This window comes from Cebidichthys violaceus, unplaced genomic scaffold (genome assembly GCF_023349555.1).
Source record: "Cebidichthys violaceus isolate CVI_PGR_0920_01 unplaced genomic scaffold, fCebVio1.0.p SCAF_25, whole genome shotgun sequence".
Classification (NCBI taxonomy): domain Eukaryota; kingdom Metazoa; phylum Chordata; class Actinopteri; order Perciformes; family Stichaeidae; genus Cebidichthys; species Cebidichthys violaceus.
The window spans coordinates 1,317,988-1,340,220 of record NW_027176428.1 but is presented as its reverse complement, the minus strand read 5'-3'; the positions used below and the strand labels follow the sequence as shown (position 1 = coordinate 1,340,220).

The window sequence follows — 22,233 nt, the reverse complement described above, 5'->3', positions numbered from 1 at the left end:
CATATTACTTTCAATTATGTGAGTTAGAATCCTGGCTCATACTGGGCTGTTACATCACCCTGTCCTCAGTTTCTGTCTAGAGCTCTTGAGCCTTTCTGAAAGACTCCTAGAATGTCAAACTGGCTGAAGAGAGATCATTTTATGACTGTTACTCGCTCTTTAAATACGGAACAACTTTCTAGGTAACGTGGATGTTTTCTCTTAAATTTAAGCCTTGTGTTAAGCTTACTGTTGTTGTTGTTGTCTTCACATCTGCCTTTTCTCCTGCTGTTGTTATGTGATTTAGGGCCCCCGGGCTGAGATCCTGATGCACTCTGCCTTGGAGAGAGGTCAATGGGTCTTTTTCCAGAACTGTCACCTGGCGCCCAGCTGGATGCCCTCCCTGGAGAGACTCATTGAAAACATCAACCCAGAAAAGGTCAGATCATATGCACACACATACTTCACACTATTAAGTAGTATTGTATGTTCGACAAGCTTTCATTTACTTTGCCAGTGTTAATACTTCCTTTACTGCCCACGGGCACCACATGTCCCACAACACCCCAAACAGGTACACAAGGACTTCCGTCTGTGGCTCACAAGTCTTCCCAGCAACAAGTTCCCGGTGTCCATTCTCCAAAATGGGTCAAAGATGACTATTGAGCCTCCCAGGGGAATCAAGGCCAATCTTCAGAAAACTTACCTAAGGCTCACCAATGATTTTATCTCCTCTTCCACCAAGGTCTGGCTTGTCTTCTGTCACCATCTGAGTCTGCTCCAGCTTATTGTATTCATCACTTTATACCTTTGATTAGAAAACCTGCCTTGTAGATCAGTTTCTCTAACTTCTTCCTCTCCTCTGCTCTCCTCTCCAGACCGCACACCTCAAGTCTCTGCTCCTGTCTCTGTGTCTCTTCCATGGAATTGCTCTGGAACGAAGGAAGTTTGGCCCACTGGGCTTTAACATTCCCTATGAGTTCACAGACGGAGACCTGAGCATCTGCATCAGCCAACTCAAAATGTTCCTGGACGAGTACCAGGACGTCCCATACAAGGTGGGAGGAGAGATGTCCATTGCTCACCATTAATTGCTATTGTGACATGTGCCTTGTCCTGTAGTAAGACCCCCACATTGTCTCAGAGAATGAGTGTGTGTTTGAGCCTTTTCGTCCTCTACCTGTCCAGGTGCTAAAATATACTGCAGGGGAGATTAATTATGGCGGCCGCGTCACAGATGACTGGGACAGACGATGTCTGCTCAGTGTGCTGAAAGATTTTTACTGTCCTGCTGTGCTTAATGATGATCACGTCTACTCTTCATCTGGAGTCTACCGGCAGATAGACACCAATCTGGATATCAATGTGAGATAAACGCAGGAGCATTCAAAAGATTGTGATAAGATTAACAAAGTTCAGAGCATTAGACTTGACCTTTGTCTGCATCAGTAGGTATACTCCAAAACTGCATATATTTTTAAAGGTTGGGGAATCACATTGCCTCTCTCTATTCTAATACCTATCGTTGAGTCTTCAGGTGATGAATTGCCAGACAACCATCTATGAAACATGATGATATGTTTGTAATTAAACACCAAAACACTAAAAGAGGGAGATAATTCTTTTGAAAGCAGAAAACAGTCAAACTATATTGAATCATTCATTAAAGGGTCGATTAAGCAAGACTGGGTGAAACTACCCTTTAAGACACCCATTACTTATCTAATGAGAAGACTAACTTTAGCTTATTGAAATGGACCACAGGTTGTGTATAAGATGTAGTTTTAACATCAAAATGAGAGAAAATGATAAACTATAGTAAATCAAAGCACATCAACTTCTGAACTGCTGACTCATAACTCATTGATAACAGTTGGTGTCCACGAGTGACCTGATGTCATGGTAATTCTGACTCTAGGGTTACTTGGCATACATTCGTGGTTTGCCCATCAATGATACACCTGGGATCTTTGGTCTCCATGACAACGGCAACATCAGCTCTGCCCAGAAGGAGACTTTCGCTCTGCTGGGAGCCGTTGTCCGTCTCCAACCCCAAGCTGCATCTGCTGGGGGCAAAACACTGGAGGAGGTACAAATATCTATTGATTTGATTTAGTCTACTCTAGATTTCTTAGTACTACTTTTATAATGTCATAGTATGCAGGGACAGAAAACATCATTTCATCATCTCCTCCGAAAATACTTAACTGAGCATTGTTTTGACATGAGTGTGTTTCTAAATGCCTGGACTACGGCTGAGACATGATGTGTTTCATTGGTGATGTGCCCGTTCCCGTACCGTAGACAGTGGAGGAGATAGTGGCCGGCATCGTTGAAAAGATTCCTCAGCCTTTCAGTGTTCAGGAGGTGATGGAAAAGTACCCGGTCCTCTATGAAGAGTCCATGAACACAGTGCTCATCCAGGAGGTCATCAGGTAACATTAGGCTGTGCTAAAAGATAACTTCACAAACCACACCTCAGGCCTCCTTGATATAAACATGATTATACGGTTTGGTAAAATCTTTGAGATCAGAGAAAGAAACTACCATGTGTGCTGCACTGAAAGCCTCTTCGACAACATTTGCAGCTCAGTGTCCATAATAGTTGTGTGATTTTTTTCCCAATATCAAATTGTTTCACTTTTGAGGTAAAAAACAGTAATTAAATGCGTAACCAACAGTAGTGTAATATCTCTATTTAAGTCAAGTAGCTGAAATTGTACCCTTCAAAAGTCACAGCTTGTAATCATAATTATATGTCTAGGTAATCATACTGTAACAATAACTGCTTTTTCATCCGGTTATGTGTGAGTAGCTGTAGCTTGTGATGTCAGCAACTCTCAAGCTGGAAGCTGGAATTGTGATTGCTGATGTATTGATCAACGGTCCTTTCAGCTTCTCGCAAATATATTATCTTTCTTTTTACACTATAGAGTAGTAAAAACGTTTAAGTGTTGTTAAACTACCTGATGTTATATTGTTGTTTTGTTTGTACACTAAACTTGATCAAAATACGTTTGTCCTTGGACTATTCAATTCATTAATTTTACTTTTATGAACTCCATCTGGGAATTTTTGGTCATAGTTACTTATTAGTAATTTACAAATTATGACTTATTTAGATTTGTAGCAGGTATGTTAGCAGTAATCATATTTAAATTGTATCAGGCTGCAAGAACAGAATGGGAAATTATTTTACTGCTTTTGGGCCCTCAGTGTGATTTCTTGAAACATGTATCTTACATTTTTACTTCCCTTTATGACATATAATTGTTATGTATTTGTCTTTGCCCATCTTGATCAAATGAACAAACACAAGTGATGCACATGCTCTTGTAATTGGCAAATAGTAGGAAACATGAATGACTGAGTAGTACTGAATCAGGTATTGCCAGTTTAAATTATTAGTACTTCAGTAATTGGTCTTTGTTTCTTTTTATCTTTCAGATATAATACGCTGCTGGCAGTCATCTCTCAGAGTCTCAGTGATATTGTGAAGGCTCTGAAGGGTTTAGTGGTGATGTCATCAGAACTGGAGCTTATGGCCAACAACCTGTTCAACAATGTGGTGCCCGATATGTGGAAAGCCAAGGCAAGACACCCACAACAGTTATTCTCCTTCTGGTTCTCTTGTGGGTACCGGTGCCCATTGCTTGTTAGTTACAATCACTGTTAAACATTATGCAGCATAACATGTTGAAGACAACCCACACGACAAAATGCTGCGTTTATGTGAATGAATTCTCTTCATTTCAAAATCCTTATTTGTAAACAATTACCGTCTCATATTTTTATGCATTTAGCAATTCTGTGGGCAGGATGACTCACCCTGGATAATTTCAAAGAAAAAACGTGACTCACACACACTAAGTCAACATACACAGACGCATACATAAAGGATTTTTAGGGTAACGCAAACTGAAAATGCCACTTACAGAATACAGCAGTGGGCCTTGAACTGAATATAACTGTGACATCCATCTGTGTGCTTTAGTGGATGCATTTGGGGATGAGACTGAGACGAGACAGTTGACATTTGGGAGTGATCTCTAAACTTTCGGAGACATTTCTGTCCTGCTCTAATAGTTCCAGCCTGTTTTCTAAGAATACATAGCTCTTTGACTGGGAATGCGTCTCTCTCTCCCTGCAGGCATACCCGTCTCTAAAGCCCCTGGCCTCCTGGGTGTCAGACCTGCTTCAGAGGATCAATTTCCTGCAGAGATGGATCAATAATGCCATTCCACCTGTTTTCTGGATTAGCGGCTTCTTTTCCCCCCAGGCTTTTCTCACAGGAACCCTGCAGAATTACGCACGTCGCTCCGGCACCTCCATCGACACAATTGGATTTGACTTTGAGGTCGGACATTAAGCCGACTGTTTTAGCCCCACTGGCTAAAAACATAAAGATTTCGGGTGTAGCATGACATATTTACCCGTCTAAATTGACTTTGTATGAATATCGACACATAGGGTCAATCTTTATTAGCATTGCTTTGAAGATTTGCTATTAATGGTTTATACAGGCTGTCACCCAGTCTCTTCCTCATTTCTTTTGTAATCCCTTCTACCTCAGGTAATAGTGAAGTCAGCGTCAGAGATAACAGAGAAACCAAACGCAGGGTGCTACATCCAAGGTCTATTCCTGGAAGGGGCTCGCTGGGATTACGAAGCAGGTCAACTCAGCGAGTCCAGGCCCATGGAGCTCTACACTGAAATGCCTGTCATCTGGCTGATCCCCAAACCCAATCGCAAACCTCCAACCTCTGGGGTCTATGTCTGCCCCATCTACAAGACCCTCACACGTGCTGGTTAGTACACAGTATCTGAGTATTTGCTAGATTAGATAGCGCTGGAATTCATTTTTTTAGTCAAGAAAAATGTATTCACTGAAACTTTTGCTGAGGTGCATTAACCCTGTTTTTCAGTGCGACTAGGTGTTGCTTTGCTTGCTCTACTGTTTGTGTGTATCCCCTTTTGGTGGTTTTATTACTCACCCAAAATAGACTCCAGTTAGTGTCTTGTTTCACGAAGCGTCTGAAAGTGCAGCACTGTATTTTCCACCCACAGCACAGTAGCCAACACCTCGTGTGCTGGCATGGTAGACTGCTCAGAAACACTGAACTCAGTGCCGTGATAGAACAAAAATACAAACAATTCAAATGCTTTTATGTCACTGAACTGCTTTGTGTGCTTTCGTAGGGACTTTATCTTCAACCGGTCATTCCACCAACTATGTGATGGCGGTGGAACTGCCTACAGATCTCAGCCAGAGACACTGGATCAAACGGGGAGTAGCCCTCATCTGCGCACTGGACTACTAAATTCTGACACACAAAAAAAAGCACCTGTTGTATCCACACTGTGCAATAAACTGTTTTTCATAATGCCTTATGAGTGTAATATTGTTAGATTATTTACTTTGATTGAGGTTAGAGGGATCCTGTTCCAGGGGTTTGCTTTAAATCTACTCTCCTCCCAGCTTCACTTGTTCTCCACAGTGCTCACTGGACACTGAACTGAATATACGTCCTGCTCCTTTAAGGCTTCCACATAGATGGGAAATATGACTTAACTGTAGGAGGGTGGTGCTTACACAAACGGTGACAGTGACTGGCCATGTGACCACTACCAAAGGACTCCAGATCACCGGGAAGCTGAGATCAGCAGAATCAACAGAATATCCTCACACTGCTGTCTGACTTCTCTAACTGGAATTTAATTTTTGTGACATTCAGATAATCTAAAAAATATTCGAATTTCTCTGACCGGTTGAAAGAACAGTTATTTTTGAAAATTGGCGGGTATTAAAGTTCAGTGAGAAAAATAGCTATTGGGCAGTTTAAGCAAATGTAATTTGTTTTATAAACTATTCGTTTTAGATACAGAGGAATTAGTGTGTGGAGTCCATACAGTGCCCAGTCCATACAGTGGCTGCGGTGCCCAGGATAACCAGACGCGCCAGCGGTGCTCAAGGATTCCTCTCACCTTTACGCAATTACCGGAGGGCAGCGGGCGTCATCGCGTTACTTTGGTGAATTACTCGCGCTTTTTCTACTCCGGATCACCGCCGGTGTCAACATGCTGCAAAATGGAAACGGAAATGAGAAGCCGCTGAAAGCGCCAATGGCTGAGGCAGAGCCGGACTCCCCGGCCGACGAGCCCAAACTGCAGCAGCCCGCTCCCCCCACAACTGACAGAGAGGACCCGGGCGGCGAGTCCACACACTTCGCCTTGCCCGATTATCCCAAAGTGGAGATAAAGCGCAACGCGGTGACGGACGAGTATAAGATCTCCAGTCAGGTTCTGGGCTTAGGGATCAACGGAAAAGTTCTTCAGTGCTTCAACAAGAAGACTGGAGAGAGGTGCGCACTGAAGGTACTGAAGTCACTTGACACACATGTTTGTGTTATCAACAGGGAAGTAGACAATAGGTCCCTTCAGCTCTGTTTACACTCCCCATAAGTAAACTTCAATTAGCCCAGTCAGCACAAAGTTAGATTTAGTGTAGTGTAGGTCACTCACAGCTTTATGGAAGACTTTTAAGCATTGTGTGTGCCAAATGATCCCGCTTGAGAAATAGTTTGACATTGTTTTAAGTTGTTTTAGTCACTGTCCAGTGTCCAAAGCTGTCACTCATTTTGGAATAGTGCAGCATGTAATAGAGCAGAGGGATATTCTGAGCGTTTAGCTTTTAAATAGAAACATTTGTAAAAGATATAAAAGGGTGTTAATACCTGTCTGGAAATGTAATTATTTGTTTGTTCTGTTATTAGTGCCACCTTGATATGGAAACATTGTTTGGTCTGTGGTCTGTATGTATTTAGGATCTTAGTGTGGAAATGGGTTTTACTAGTGAGTCTGTAGCCCAGATTCAAAAACATTGGCTCTAGGACTAACACTGAAGCTTGTAGTAGTGACAAACAAAACCCATCTTTCTGTCCCTTTGTTCAGAGACCTACACTCATGTCAAGACTATGACTGGTGTACAAGCATGTCTGGGGATCTGCTTTTCATATTGGGTTTGAAATGTACGGCGCATGTCGCCCACTGAGCTCACATGCTCTGCATGCATGTGGACAGGCTGAGCGTGAACCTCAGCCGATCACTGTATATCAGATGCAAGTTAAAGGCCGCATGGTCACCCAGCCATGTGCCATGATATGTTACGCTGCTTCATGGGGGCACGTGGATTTTGACAGTGACACCTTGTTCTGGGGGCAATGGAAACTTGAGCACGCCCCCCTTTAGAGGCCCACAAGCTCGGGTCGTCAGGCTGTCACCACTTTGGCACAGACTCTGAGAGATTTACTGGCTTACAGTAATCCATCTGGATCTGAGCTGTCAAAGCAGTGTGGAGCTGTAGAACCAGACTCTGGGATGGACAGAGAAACAGAGGATGACAAAGAGAGTGAACTGCAGTAGACAATAGGGACTCAACAACAAGAGATGAATGAGCAAGAGGGACAGGATGCCTCGTAGTGTCATATCAGAGAGGGAGAAGAACACGGTTTAGAAATGACAGCGGAGAGAAAGATGAATATATATATTTATAAAGTCATAGTAGAAACTTCTTGTTGGCTTTAAAGCAAAGGTGTGTTAATCTGTGAAAATGTTTTTCTGTGTAGTCATCCATAAAAGCTTCGCCTGGTGCTCGACAGACCTCAGATTCCACCAGAGAAAGCTATAGCCGGGTGAGGGTGACCCCAGCTTTGAGGAAGCCCCACAAACCCACCACTCTCAGCCTCTGAAACAACTTTGATCCCTGAAAACGCTGTTAAAAGGCTTTGAGAGATGACAAATGAAACACTCATGAAATCACAATACGCCTTCTCTATAATAGCTCTTACTGGCGTCTGTGTGTGTTGGTTTGCTCGTGGATTGTACTGGACTAAGTGACTAAGTGTACCTGATGGAGTGTTTATTTTACTTTATTGCCATTCAAGCTAAGTCACCACTTCCCTGTATTTTTTTTTAATCTCAAGGCAAAAAGGGAGAGTTGAGGAGAGTTGACCAGCTCATTGGCTTTTTAATTAAGTGTTGCTCTCAGTGCTAAACGTAGTGGATGGGTGGTAACGATGTAATCCACTTTGCAGCAGAGCTGGAGGGGAGCCATCCTGTTAATGTCATTCAGTTAAAGTCATCAGGATTCTTTTAACTTGGATTTGTCTGACTCCCTGGAGGAGGGAGGGCCTGGGAGAGCCCTGTGGTGCGCGGCGGTCCTCTTGAGCACCCCCATTAACTGTTAATACCTTTCGGGGCACGTATTTGGCCGCTGATTGTTCCATCTTAGCGCCTGAAGTGCCTTCCAGCTTAGCACGTGGAAAGCTGTACAAGCCACAGGTTCGTGCTCTGGCAATCCAATTCACAGTTCATGTGTTTGTATGTGTTCACCACTGTGGTCAGGCCTTTGGCATGATTGTGACACATCTGGGTTTCCTCTGGGACCCACAGACACCAAACTGTCATAGAAACTGTCTCATTAGTTTGGTAAGCTCTTCATGGAAGTGATCTGCTGTATCAAAACTACAATCAGATCTTACGCAGGCTCACTCCAGGCCACCGGTTAAACAAGTTAATCAGTCTCTGAGGTTTGGGCTCCATTGACTCTTTAGCTGCTCGTTGTGTGCAATTAAAGCCCATTACCCGCTTTGACGGTAGCATGGAGGAAACATGCTGCAGAACTGAAGATCCATGAGGTTGTCGTGAATGAATGAATGCAACGAGAGATCCTTCCTGGTTGAGGACCTTTGTGTTGGTTTCGATCATTTGATCACTGTTCATATGTTCAGTTTAACACAGAGGAACTTAAGATGCAACATAAGATTGCAATACAGTACAAATATACAAATCTAAAATAACAATAAAGTGCAAATCTAAAATACATACACTGTATATGCAATGCCAAAAAGAAAAACAGGTTTTCAGTGTGTATGATAAACATAAACAGGCCAACAGTAAGGATCTTGCTGGGTTGCAAATAGATAGATAAACATAAGTGTACTTATGTTGATGTTTCTTTTGCCTAGTGGGGACATTCAATGAGGATTTTCACAAGGTTTTATGTAAAGTACAATGCAGTTTAACTCTGATGTCAAGCACAACTCTTACTTGAGGTGAAAGTTTACTGTGTGTTAAGTGTGTTGAGTGAGATTTTGATAATTGAGGTTTTTTTTTTCAGACTTTAAATAGTATTATAACACTGCAAAGAATTCCACAGGAATTATTATTATTGTTATAAAGAAATGTTTTGGTTGGTCTGTCCTCCACTTTAGTCCAGACGGAAATATCTCAACAACGTTTGGACGTTTTACCACGAGGTTTAACACACAACCAGAAGATGAATCTACTGATTTTGAACCCCTGACTTTTCCTCTCTCGCCATCATGAGGTTGACGTTCATGTTCATTTCTTCTTCCAACACCCTGCTTTATGATTAAATACCTGTAATTGTAATGCCGTTCTCTTGAACATCATTTGCATTTTGCAGTTTAGTGCTAATTAGCAAGAGTTAGCATGCTAACATGTTAAACCTGCGTTGAGCTTGTTCTTTTTTGCACAAAGCCGGTATAGACAATCATTTGATCGTATGTTAACACTCATTGATGAACTGTATACCACTCTGCTGTAGACTTTATGAGCAGCGATTTATTGGTAGAAGTTGTAAATATAAATCACCTTTTCATCAAGACAGACAGATCAGGACTCTCTAAGCCACTAATATGTAATAGAGTGCAAACATGCTGGAGCCATATAAGTGTGTGTGTGTGTGTGTGTGTGTGTGTGTGTGTGTGTGTGTGTGTGTGTGTGTGTGTGTGTGTGTGTGTGTGTGTGTGTGTGTGTGTGGCTTCAGTTGAGAGGTAATGTGCTGTTAAACTCAGTGGGCATTACCAGGTCAAGGTGTGTGTGTGTCTCAGAGATCTGATTGGTTTAGAGGAGTGTGAGGATGTGGTTGATTGGTTTATAGCAGGATCAGGGACAAGCGTGTGTTTAGTCATCATGATATGGCCTCACATGACAAAAGAGTCCATCAGAAGATTAACTGTCTGTCTCATTCTCGTAATCGTCTCTTTGTCCCATCCCCCCCCCCCCCCCCCCTCCCCACACACACACACACACACACACACACAATGTTTTATTTATGTATTTAATCCAATACAGTCCTCTTTTATTGTAGCCAACTCTGGTTCAATGCAGGAAATTAAGGAAAGCAGCTCACATGCTATCTGCTCTGATTAAAGTCATAAAGCTTCAAATGATACCGCACAAACCTGCTCACTTCTTTGCTTTACAAAATAGGACACACGTAGCGGTAGATCAGACAAATAAGTCACCGGAAATCCTCAACTTCTACTTTCAACACACTGCTGCTCCGAAACACTCGGCCCTCACTTCCTCTTTGACGTTAGCGTTCTAACATTTGGGAAGGGGAAATTGTTCTATCTCCACCCATAGAATTGAAATTATAAATATTCTTTTCACATTTTTAGAAGTTTAAAGTCACCTGTTAGAGGAGTGTATATATGTGTGTGTGTGTGTGTGTGTGTGTGTGTGTGTGTGTGTGTGTGTGTGTGTGTGTGTGTGTGTGTGTGTGTGTGTGTGTGTGTGTGTGTGTGTGTTTTACGTCAATGAGTCAGCCTCTCTGTGTGTCATGTACTCCAGGCTCAGGCCTTGTGAACAGCAGGCGATCACTCCATTCCTGTCACATCCAAAAATACACCCTGACTGAAGATGTGTGCTATGTCAAGGTCCACCTGCTGGTGTGTGTGTGTGTGTGTGTGTGTGTGTGTGTGTGTGTGTGTGTGTGTGTGTGTGTGTGTGTGTGTGTGTGTGTGTGTGTGTGTGTGTGTGTGTGTGTGTGTGTGTGTGTGTGTGTGTGTGTGTGTGTGTGTGTGCGCGCGCGCGCGCGCGCTTATGTCAAAAGCACATCCTGGCAGGCGGCCTTAAGGATTGTGTTTGCCCTACACGCAGTGGGTCAGTGGAGACAGTCAGTTGCATTAATGTTGTTCATTATTATAAGCTTTTATTTTTCTCTTACTGGGTCTACACTATTGAGGCTCACTTTTCACCAACTAAAACAAAACAAGTAATTATTATTGAACCACATAAGACTACATTGATGGTATAGGTCACAAAAAAGTATTTTAGATGCTGTTTTAGGTCTCAGTGAACATTAATAATGATTCTTTCTGATATGAACATTAGCGCTGCAATTATCAATCAATTTCATCATTGATTAAACCACCTGTTATTTTCTTGATTGATCCATTGATTGTTTATACAATAAAATATTCATCACAGTTTCCTAAAGTCTAAAGTGACACCTTCAAACTGCTTGTTTAGTCCAACCAACAGTCCCAAAGCCAAAGATATTGAATTTGCAGTCATAAAACAGAGAGAAGCATCAAATCCTCACACTTGAGAAGCTGGAACAAGGAGAGAAAATGAAATGACTCAACAATTAATTGATCAATCAAAGCTGTTGCAGATTGATTTTCTGTTGGTCTAAGAATCAAAGTCAAATAACATGAGACCAAAAGCTTCATATATGTCAAGCAAAAAATACATTTTATGAGTTGTTTAATAGAGTTTGCTCTGAAACCTGAATTTTGACGATTACATGATTACATAAACGTGATGGGATTCCACTGAAAGTCGATCAACGCACAATATTGAACCAGCGTAGAATCTAGAATATATTAAGTTAATCAGTCCTGACATACTCTTACAATTTCATTTCTACGAATCTCTAATTAAATACATATTCATCATATCACATCTCTGTGTCTCCCAGATTCTCTACGACAGCCCAAAAGCCAGACGAGAGGTGGAGCTCCACTGGCGAGTATCAGGAGGACCGTATATTGTTCGCATCATCAGCCTGTATGAAAACATGCATCAGGGAAAGAAGTGCCTGCTCATCATCATGGAGTGGTAGGACTCACATTTCACCACTCTACCCATCAGCTTACACACTCTCACACACACGCCTCCATATTTAGTGCAAGTTATTGAAAAAAGCGTAATGATTAAATTCTCCTGTGTCATAAAAACATTGATTAGACAAATGATTTAAATTGGACAGTGATGAGTTATTGGGCTATTTTATTATCAGGCTCAAACTGGGAACAGAGTTTATGACTACAGTGTCTCTTAAATCACAGCTCTGCTCTCTCTTGAGCTGCCCTGCGGAGCACAGATCTTAAAAAAGGAGGATGATGGGGATTTATTCAACAAACCTTTTTCAAACAAACGTTTCCCAGAAAATGGGAAGTTACAATGACTCTGCACAGATTCCACAGGTTTCCGCTGGAATATTTGCATTTGCTTTGTGATGAATAAAGAACACAAGCTCCGTAGCGACTACAGACATGTGACCCGGCATATTTCTCTCAACAAGAGGCCGCTGGTACAAATCAATCAACACACTGTGTGTGATCGCAGAATCACATCTTTATATACGCATAACACTGAAACTGTTGCTTCAGTTTTCACAGCAGGTTTGTTTCGTCTCGAGAAAATAATCAGCGTATTACAGCACTCAACTAAAGCCACTCTCTGGAAAGTTCTGTCGGAAAGTACATTTTTTCAATATATATAATATGCTTGTATGTTTTCACGCAAATTAGAGCCTTAAGCAGAAGCTTTGTGCCACTGGGAGCATGTTAAAGGTCCGTCATAAGGCCTGAAGACGATGGTGAGATAGAGGGACAGAATTCCATCCGGGCTTCTCATGTCTACAAACAAACTGTCCATAACGTGTGTGTGTGTGTGTGTGTGTGTGTGTGTGTGTGTGTGTGTGTGTGTGTGTGTGTGTGTGTGTGTGTGTGTGTGTGTGTGTGTGTGTGTGTGTGTGTGTGTGTGTGTGTGTGTGTGTGTGTGTGAGAGAGAGAGAGAGAGAGAGAGAGAGAGAGAGAGAGAGAGAGAGAGAGAGAGAGAGAGAGAGAGAGAGAGAGAGAGAGAGAGAGAGAGAGAGCTTTGACGTGTCTACATGTAGCTGAACTTTGTTCCTTTTATTGCCGCTCACTTGTGAATGGAAAAAAAACCCAGAATAATTCAGTGGAAAAGAAAGAAACCACAGAGGCTGACAGCAGAGAAGTGACACCGTCCTCTGTAGCTTCTGGGGGATTTTAGATAGTGATTAACTGGTCCTCATCATCACATTTAGTGACAGAGCAACTGTTTGTGTTGTACTTTATGTGTGTGTTTCTGTGTGCTCTCAGTGTGTGTGTGTGTTTCTGTTTCTGTGTGCTCTCTCAGTGTTCACTCACTGCTTCCTGTGTGAGCGAGGGTCAGAGGAGGAAGGTGGTACAGTCAATTCAGCGCACAGACATTTGTCTTTCATCTATCTGTTCATCTGTGTGTTAGGGACCACAAGAAGTCCGCTCTTACTTAATGCTTAGTAACTTACCTCCTCGTCATACTAGTGCACAAACATTTTTCTGAGGACCGGAACGGAGAGTCTCAGGCATCAGTGAGAGCCGTTTGATGAGTGGTTGTGATTCTGAAACTGTCTGAACTTTAAAAGAATTAGGTCATAGGTGTCACCATTCCTCAGTTATTGTATTGTTACACAGTTTATTATTGTCAAATTAATTGTTTTGTTCTAAAACGGCTATGAATGAGACTACAGAGGAAACAAAGTAGCCACATTACTGTTAAAATGATGAAATACATTATCATTTTACAAAATCCCTTAGATAAGAATATTTTCCCTTCTACCGTATTTCGGTTCAGTTTTCCACTCTGCTTTTTTCTACTTTCACAAAAATTTCAATTTCACGCATCGTTTCTCTTTGCAAGTAACTGAAAGCTTTCTACTGAAATCCAACCCAGTGGCTCACAGTGTAAAACTGTGTATATAAGATGTGGTGTTTTGTCAAACTAACTGTGGGGACGATTTGATTATAGTAACTTGGAATTGTGTATGGCCAATAACATGTCATTGCTGTGGTTATGTCAGCTGATCGTTTCAAAATCACCTTCAGTGTACTTTGCACCCGTGAAGTTTACCTGTTACACTGTGGGCGGACCCCGTCCCCATTGTGTCACTAAATTGAATTGTTTACAATCCTCGTTTTTGGATTGGCCGGATATCACTCCCGACACAGACGCTAGCTGGCGGTATAAAGGTGAAACCACTAAACACTCCGCTCCATCTCAGAGGTAAATAATGTGCTTTACTGACACTACAAACATACGATGATCTTATAGAATACGATGCATTGCTGTAGATTAAACTAACCAACATGCAACATACACGTTAATGCAGCAATAATATACAGTATATCCTGAAACATCAGATATAATAGTAAAACTCTGACGGGGAACGTTTTACTGCACGGGTACTTTTACTTTTGGTACTTTAAGTACATTTTGCTGATAATAACATACTTGACTACGGTTTTGAATGCAGGACTTTTTCTCTTAGTGGATTGTTTCATCAGTATGCTATTAGTACTTTTAGTGCAGGGAAGAATCTGAATAATTTTTTGTCCACTAATTCAGTGATTTAAGTTTGGGAACTCACTTGGCAAACAGTTAATATACAAACAGTGCTTCAACTTTATTGACAAAAGAAACACAATTGAGTAATTGTATTTCAAAACGCTTGTATTTCATCAGCCTCTACAGTCTGAAAAGTTAACAAGTTGTCAGAGAAATGTTGAATATTTACCTCTGAGATGTAGAGGAGTAAAAAGTACAATATGCGTGGCTGTTTAAGTTGCACATGCGGGACCTCTACACACACATACACACACACACACAAATTATCTCATTTGTGCTCATGGATATTGACAGTGATTTGCCCTCAATGAAATGACTTAAATTTAAATATGGAGAGCATTTAACAATTTGAAAAATGTTCTTCCTACATGTATTTTTCTACAGAAGGCGAAAATATCAAAATGAGTAAAGAAGACCTGCTCAGTGATCACAAAAGTTTTTAGAAATGCTCAGAAAATATTATTACTTCATTCAAGGTTGATATCTGTGATACAGAAATGACATTATGCCCTGGATCGTCATTTGTGCAGTTTGTAAATGTGTGTGTATGTGTGTCTCCAGTATGGAGGGAGGAGAGCTGTTCAGCCGAATCCAGGCCAGAGGAGACCAGGCCTTCACTGAGAAAGGTGAGGACTCATGGACTGTGTGTCACAGGATGTGAGAGAGAATAAACCGTTATTAACAGGGAAGAACGATATAAGGCAGCCATCTTGGATAACATTAGACAGAAAGCACAAAATAGAGAGTTATATATATGTGTGTTTGTTCCTTTCTGAGCCCTGTTTTATGTGTATCTTTTGTTGTGTGATACTGGAATGGCTTCTGGTTTGAGAGTGTGTTCTCCTCTTTTCCTCCCAGAGGCTTCTGAGATCATGAAGGACATCGGCACGGCCATTGAGTATCTCCACCACATTAACATCGCGCACAGAGACATCAAGGTGCAGAGCAATCAAGACCTCCACCGAAATCATGAAGAATGTGATCCGTTCTGGGTCATTAAAGAACATTTTGTCATATTTCTTTGTTCTTCCTTTGCCTCCTAACCAGCCAGAGAACCTGCTGTACACCATTAAAGAAAGAAACGGGGTCCTCAAATTAACAGACTTTGGCTTTGCTAAGGAGACAACGCTACACAACCCTCTGCAGACCCCCTGTTATACACCGTACTACGTGGGTATGTTGCTTTATTTTTTTTAAAGTTTTTTTTTTTTTTTTCTGACGTGAACTGTTTATGCTTGGAAACATTGTCATGTATTCTGTATATAGTATTTTTATTTATTTTTTTGATGAGAAATACAAAATACAATATTTTTTGCTACTGATCTCCATTATATTTTTTTGAAATCTATTTCTTTGTGTTCATGTTTTGCCAATGATAAGCTCCTGAGGTTTTGGGTCCTGAGAAATATGACAAGTCATGTGACATGTGGTCTCTGGGCGTCATCATGTACATCCTGTGAGTACTGATCGGGTGGTTCATTTGATATATGGATGTCTTCAAAGGAAGCGTTTAAGATTTTAAAGTTTCCCTGTCTGTCTCAACCTGTTTGTCTCTGTAGGCTGTGTGGCTTTCCTCCGTTTTACTCCAACACCGGGCAGGCCATTTCTCCAGGGATGAAGAGGAGGATCAGGATGGGCCAGTACGAATTCCCCAACCCAGAGTGGGCTGAGGTGTCACAGGAAGGTGCGAAGCCCCCTCCCCAAAAAACACACACACACACACACACACACACACACAGGCCCTGTCCACACTCACACTTAAACATTTGAAAATGCTTGTTCTTCTCTCCATTTCTAGCCCTGAAAATGTAGTTTTTCACAAATATTTTCTAGAATACAACCTGCTATCAATGGAATATTAAACTTATATCTTTACCCACACATTTCTGAAAAGTTTAATATTCCATAACGATTAAATCACTCTGTCATGATGACAAACGGAAAGGTATGTCAGTGACAACACATGCGTTGTGTGTTATATATGTGACAGGTTAAAAAAACATGAGAACATGCAGAGTATGTTGGTCAAAAATTAAAGGAAATCCTAAAACGACCTGCCTCTACAGGTTTACTGGATGACCTAGTCAAAGACATTCTGTGTTCAGCTGCAGCTGGTTAAAAATATCACATCATGTGGGTGAAGTACTGCACTTTGCTTTCAGACAGCTTCAGTTTACGTCTACACCTTTTAGCTTCTCGTGTCCTTACCTAAGTGCACTCTCTTTAAACACACAACATTTTCCAGCTATGGTTAAGGTAAACTATGGTCTCTGTCTGCTGCCCTGCAGGTCACAATGGCTCATCTGCAGCACTCACTGGCTGTATTTCCTGGTGCTTTCCTTCAGTTTTACTTCTAAAGAAATACAACAAATTGTCTTGCCCAACCCGCTCTATGAGACATCAGAGACAGATAACTCAAGACACATCAGGCAGCTGGTGTTGTCCTCCTAACCAACTGCGATGACAGTGCATGACGCTGTGCACACGCTGTCATTTTTCTATTTTTTCACTCGGTCTCACTCTTTTCTCTCAAGTAATCCTATTCGCTGTGAAAGTAGGCCAGTCTGTTCCTGAGTCCGTGAATAGCTTCACAAGACACACAATTAGGCATGTATGTGTTCTGCTGCTGATAATGTAATTATCTTTGCATTGCCTTTTGCTCTTCCAGCCAAAGATTTGATCCATGAGCTACTGAAGACAGACCCTAACGAGAGAATGACCATCACTCAATTCATGAACCACCCCTGGATTAATGTAAGAATCTGTGAATCAAGTACAGAGAGACATTGTATACTTCCTGTACTGCTTCCTGTTTGTCTGCTACAGCTGTGTGTGTGTGTGTGTGTGTGTGTGTGTGTGTGTGTGTGTGTGTGTGTGTGTTTATGCCCTCTGCAGAAGTCGATGGTGGTTCCCTCCACTCCGCTCCACACCACCCGCGTGCTGACTGAGGACAGAGAGATGTGGGAAGATGTGAAGGTCAGAAGCACAACAACACTGACCCCCTCTGGTCACATATTCACATTACAACCTCTTACTGCTGGGCTTTCAAAGCTTTAGGTCGGCCTCAGTGTTACAGGGCCACTCCAGCAATTAAGTATTACACATCTGTAAATGTAGGGAGTAGTGAGAGACAGATTAATAAAAGAATAGTCAAAATCAATGGGGCAGAGTAAGGGGCAAGCTCTGAAAGCGCTGGATCCTACGTTTCCCAGAATGCAACTCAAGAGCATCTTAAATGCATGCCTGGTAAATACCCATATGCTTCAAACTCCTCTCCCTCAGTTTGTGATACTCTTTGTTAAAATTTGGAGTTTCCAAGCCCAAACTGAGATACTCCCTGATGACATCACTATGACATCATCGAGGTAATTTCTCAGCCTTTACAAAACTGTAAACAAAAAGCAATCCCCTCCAATGATTATAATGATTATAATGATTACCACATGAAAGCCAGCAAAGGAAAATTGTTAATTTTATTTTTTTACACCCAAAATTAAAATGCTTCAAACCTAGGACTTTTTTATATGTATCAACATCTTGATGGTCCCCCGATAGCCAATAGGGGGAGGCAGTGGTCCCTGTCTTGTCTGTAAACACACACACACACACACACAGTTTACATTTAACACGCACACCTAAACACAAAGGACCTTAGCTGCCCTGTGCTGTTTTCTCCAATTCTGTTTCTGACTTGCACAAAGCAATGTGTTTAAAGAACAAGAACGCTGTTTGCTCTTATCGAGTCACCGTGGGGTTAATGTGCAGTACTGTACGTAATGTACTGCACCGTTGTACGATGGTATATTTCTGCAGTGGCTGTAAATGTGAGCATGGTCATGGAGATAATGGCACATTCCTCCACAACATCTGAATGAGCAGGTTTGAAGCGATAAGCTATGAAAAGAACATTTCCTCAAAAAGATACACACAATACGCCTCTGTTCAGTTCTGCCATGGGCAATGCTACATTGTGCAAAACATTTCACGGATTGCACTCCTGAGCAACCACTTCTCAAAAAGCACAAAAACGTTACACTCTTTCTACATAGGTAGACTGACACACGACTGAGCCTGGCCTCAAATCATGAACCATAAAGGATGAAGTATTTCCAGCGCTGTAGCTCTCAGCTCCAGTTTGCAGACCAGCCTTCTCTTGTCCCCGGACAGTGATGAATTGATCTTTCCCAAACTCATAACAGTGTTCAGTTTCTCTCTACCGTGTCCACTTTTGGTTATTTTTACCTGCACTTCCAATCTGTTAGTGAAATAGGAGTAGTAGTAGTTCAAGGGTAATAAAAAAGCACCTACCAGCACCCCTAAAGCTGGTGTGTAAAAATGCAGAGTTGTTTTTTTTACGGGGGGTTGTGTGCCGGACAATGTCTATGCCAGGACCACAGACCCATAAAACGTCAACCTGACATTTTGGTGCTGGTAGGTTGATCTTATTACCTATGAACAGAGCAATGCTCTTTCCCTCCGGTTCCAGTCTTAATGCTAAGCTAAGCTAACCAGCTGCTGGCACCAGCTACATATTTACTGTACAAATGTAAGAGTGGTATCAACCTTCTTATCTAAAATGGGAATAAGCATATTTCCAAAAATGTTAAACTATTGCATGTCTGCACTGATTAGCTAAAATCTATTGATGTAAAGGGGGTAAAAGTAGCAAAGTCAATCATTTCAAAACTCCTAAAGCCCCAGTTTAAATAATTTCTTGGTTGAGAATAGGACTCAACAAAGGTTTACTTGCAATATTATATTATTGCCCTGTATAGTATCATCGCTGCCCTCTTCACTGAACTGACACACTCTGCCCTGTCTCTCACAGGAAGAGATGACCAGCGCTTTAGCGACCATGCGTGTGGACTATGACCAGGTTAAGATCAAAGATCTCGACACCTCCAGCAACCCGCTGCTCAACAAGAGGCGCAAGAAGGCCGCTGCAGGGGCCAAGAGTGGCTCCACGGTCTGCCAAAGTCAGTGAGGCGCAGAGGACTGTTGGTGGAAACCCAAGCGGGACAGCCGATTGTGACGAAAAGCGGTTCACAAGAGGGAGGAAAAGCTGATTTGTGCAGGAGAAGATAATTTAGAGATTTGACTCTTGAGAGACTGGATGTCGAGGAAATGTTCTCTGAAATAAAGGGACAACATCACAGTGAGAGCTGGACATTTATAAGACGTATCAAGACATGATATCACCTGTTTCTCCTGTCAGTGGCAGAAGTCAACAGCTCTGTTCACTGTGGTTTTACCTGTTTTTAATTATCTTTATGTATGTACATCATTTTTAGACCATGCCAGTTTGTAAGAGTGTCTGTGTGCAGACATGAAGTATTTCTAGTATGTACTGTATTTGAATGCTGGGTTGCCTGTTTGAGGTCTCCTTTTGTAACTATGCACTAGTGTGCAAATCACACACAAAGAGAGACAAAGCAACTGTGGACAGACTGAAACTAGTGCACTCACTATTACCTGCGTGGTCTTAACGCTGTCTGTCAAAGCAACGCCTGACACTGACTGTCTTGTTAATAACATCCACAGCATTCAACCCGAGTGAGTATTTTTCATTGAAACCCCCTACACCTATTACCCTGCAGTGAATCTGACTCTGTCACTGCTGCAGATAAACATTGTCTTCTTAAAGGAGCTATGAGAGGCGGCACACAGCCTGTCTGCTTCCTGTCAGTGTGAGGCCAGAGAGCTTCATGTATCTGTGGCGTAATGGTTGGTTTTGCTACGTGGATGAGTTGTGACACTTTTCTGGAGAAAGGTCTTGCGCATGTGTTTATGAGGGTTGACAGTAAATATGGGCTGCAGTTTCACTTCACGTTAAAACATCAGCAGTGCAGCCTCTCGGTAATGGAAACCTCATCTATCAGGGACATCCACTCCGTGTAGAAATTGGATTTGTTCATACGGTTGTAAATAAAACTTTATAAAGCAAAGCTTCATGCGTTTTTTTCCCGAGGACCTTGGAACTATTGCTTTTGTATTCATGCCTTTCAGGCTTTGTGAGGCCGCTATAAATAGCAGCAGTGGAATAGTTATTTGGGACGCAGCTATCTGACTTGGTGTTCGACTTGGAAAGGTCAACAATATTATGTTTAGATTGTATGTTGAGTACCTTTCCCCCACTTTGATCACATGCAGTATTTAGGTGATGGGTTAAGGGAAGCTTATCATAAAAAACTACTTGGCTTCCCTACTGTAAATACAGGATGTCAGCCATTATTAGATGTGGCCCTAATAGAGCATGACCTCTCAGCTGTTGTCCGGTGCTCCATGACTTTGAGTATAAAAGTTCTCAGAATAAGACAACAGTGTATTTGTTGGTGGAATTTTACAGAGTTTTGCCATTGATATACTCCCTCATGAGGAGGCAGTCGTTAGTTGTTAGTCAGCCATCTCACAGAGACAAGTGCAGTCATGATTACAGCATGTATCTGTAACACCACTATGGTGTTGACATAATAGTGTCTCATGCACTTGTTATTTGTTATAAGTCACTGATCCTCCCCCTCCAGCCGCCTTGACATTGGCTCATGGAGACACCTGAATACAACAGTTCTTATTAGGTCAGAGGTCAACAGTTAGGTTCGGTCATTGGTCAACAGTTAGGTTCGGTCATTGGTCAGTTTTTTCAGCAATATTCACAGGACAGACACAGAGCTAGGCCTTAAATACTTTAGTTACATTTTTGTATTATTATTTGGGAGATTTGATTTGGTAATACATCTTTTAAAGTCTACTGTTATTTTAATATAGGCTACAGTCAGACACAGTACCTTCTGATAAAAGAGATACATTCTCTCCAAAAACTGTGCAATGAAAGTTGTATATGTATGGAATAGCCTAGGGGTGTAGAGCAGACTGAGGTGTGATCATTGATTATTACATGGTCATGTAAGGTTATTATTATTAGATTGTTATATTTACAGAAGATTTAGGAGAATTGCCAAAAAAGGAAAATTGTGTTTGCGACTACACAACGTTTAAAGCTGCACAAGTGTAACCCCTAAACTCTGAGATGAAGCCCAACGAGACAAGTCTGACTAGTATGTGAGTGTGGTTGGGTGTGTGGCGTGCAGGGTGAGTGTATATGTGTCAGTGGGGTGTTGGATCACTTTGCCTTTTGGGGTGGAAGAAAAAGTCGAAGGTCAGAGAGTTGTCTGACCTTTGACTTTTTCTGTCATGCTCAGTCCAAGTGGTCTCAAACTGTCTGAGATCCATTCGTTCCCTTTCCTTATGTTTCATGGCCTCCATGGTGTGAAGAACTCAACGAATCCCTGATTGTGTATGTGTGTGTGTGTGTGTGTGTGTGTGTGTGATTGTCTCATTCATCCACAGATGTGCAATCAAAGGCCTTGTGCTTGACAATAAGTGGCACCACTATCACAGGCTGCTGGTAGGTATCATGACTGCCACTGAAAAATAAACCCAAGAGTGTTTTCCCCATGCCACGGAATTTGCATGACTTCATAGCACTGTACTTTGAGGATGAGACGGCTGGGTAAATGATCTGAAATGATCGTATTTAAAAAATATGTTCAACCCCACATCATCCCTCCTTTAACTTTTTCAGCAAATCTTTACAAAAACCCTGGTAATTCATTCACAGTGTCCACAGGTCTGCCGTTGTCCTCCATCAATAACGCCTGTCTCTCATTTTCTTCTAACTAACCTTCCCGTGAATGACACATTACCTCTTAATAAACTCGTCACAGATATGTTGTGTTTAATTATCCTCAT

General features: G+C 41.8%; 2 protein-coding genes across 2 annotated transcripts in view; both read left to right on the top strand.

Annotated features, from left to right (window-relative positions):
• dnah1 (dynein, axonemal, heavy chain 1) overlaps positions 1 to 5,341 on the top strand; it is a 28,784-nt gene extending 23,443 nt beyond the window's left edge. Inside the window, exons 64-73 of the mRNA XM_068720370.1 lie at positions 287 to 418; positions 554 to 724; positions 858 to 1,037; positions 1,168 to 1,344; positions 1,898 to 2,068; positions 2,284 to 2,414; positions 3,427 to 3,571; positions 4,130 to 4,336; positions 4,553 to 4,787; positions 5,179 to 5,341. Coding sequence (XP_068576471.1) covers positions 287 to 418; positions 554 to 724; positions 858 to 1,037; positions 1,168 to 1,344; positions 1,898 to 2,068; positions 2,284 to 2,414; positions 3,427 to 3,571; positions 4,130 to 4,336; positions 4,553 to 4,787; positions 5,179 to 5,300 — 1,671 coding nt within the window. The 3' untranslated portion in view covers positions 5,301 to 5,341. The remainder of the gene's footprint in view (positions 1 to 286; positions 419 to 553; positions 725 to 857; positions 1,038 to 1,167; positions 1,345 to 1,897; positions 2,069 to 2,283; positions 2,415 to 3,426; positions 3,572 to 4,129; positions 4,337 to 4,552; positions 4,788 to 5,178) is intronic.
• Positions 5,342 to 5,619: 278 nt separating this feature from the next.
• Positions 5,620 to 20,429, top strand: mapkapk3 (MAPK activated protein kinase 3). Its single transcript, XM_068720386.1, has 10 exons — positions 5,620 to 6,354; positions 11,771 to 11,910; positions 15,046 to 15,110; positions 15,343 to 15,422; positions 15,532 to 15,658; positions 15,865 to 15,940; positions 16,044 to 16,168; positions 17,153 to 17,238; positions 17,380 to 17,460; positions 19,313 to 20,429. The coding sequence occupies exons 1-10, from the start codon at positions 6,058 to 6,060 to the stop codon at positions 19,466 to 19,468; spliced, it is 1,233 nt and encodes a 410-aa protein (XP_068576487.1). The 5' UTR covers positions 5,620 to 6,057; the 3' UTR covers positions 19,469 to 20,429.
• Positions 20,430 to 22,233: the final 1,804 nt, after the last annotated feature.

Excerpts from the sequence above, each read along its gene's own strand:
- mapkapk3 (XM_068720386.1), top strand. The coding sequence starts at position 6,058 with ATGCTGCAAAATGGAAACGGAAATGAGAAGCCGCTGAAAGCGCCAATG. Across the intron at positions 15,111-15,342 it reads CCAGGCCTTCACTGAGAAAG|AGGCTTCTGAGATCATGAAG; the intron begins GTGAGGACTCAT and ends TTTTCCTCCCAG. Across the intron at positions 16,169-17,152 it reads GGCTGAGGTGTCACAGGAAG|CCAAAGATTTGATCCATGAG; the intron begins GTGCGAAGCCCC and ends TTGCTCTTCCAG.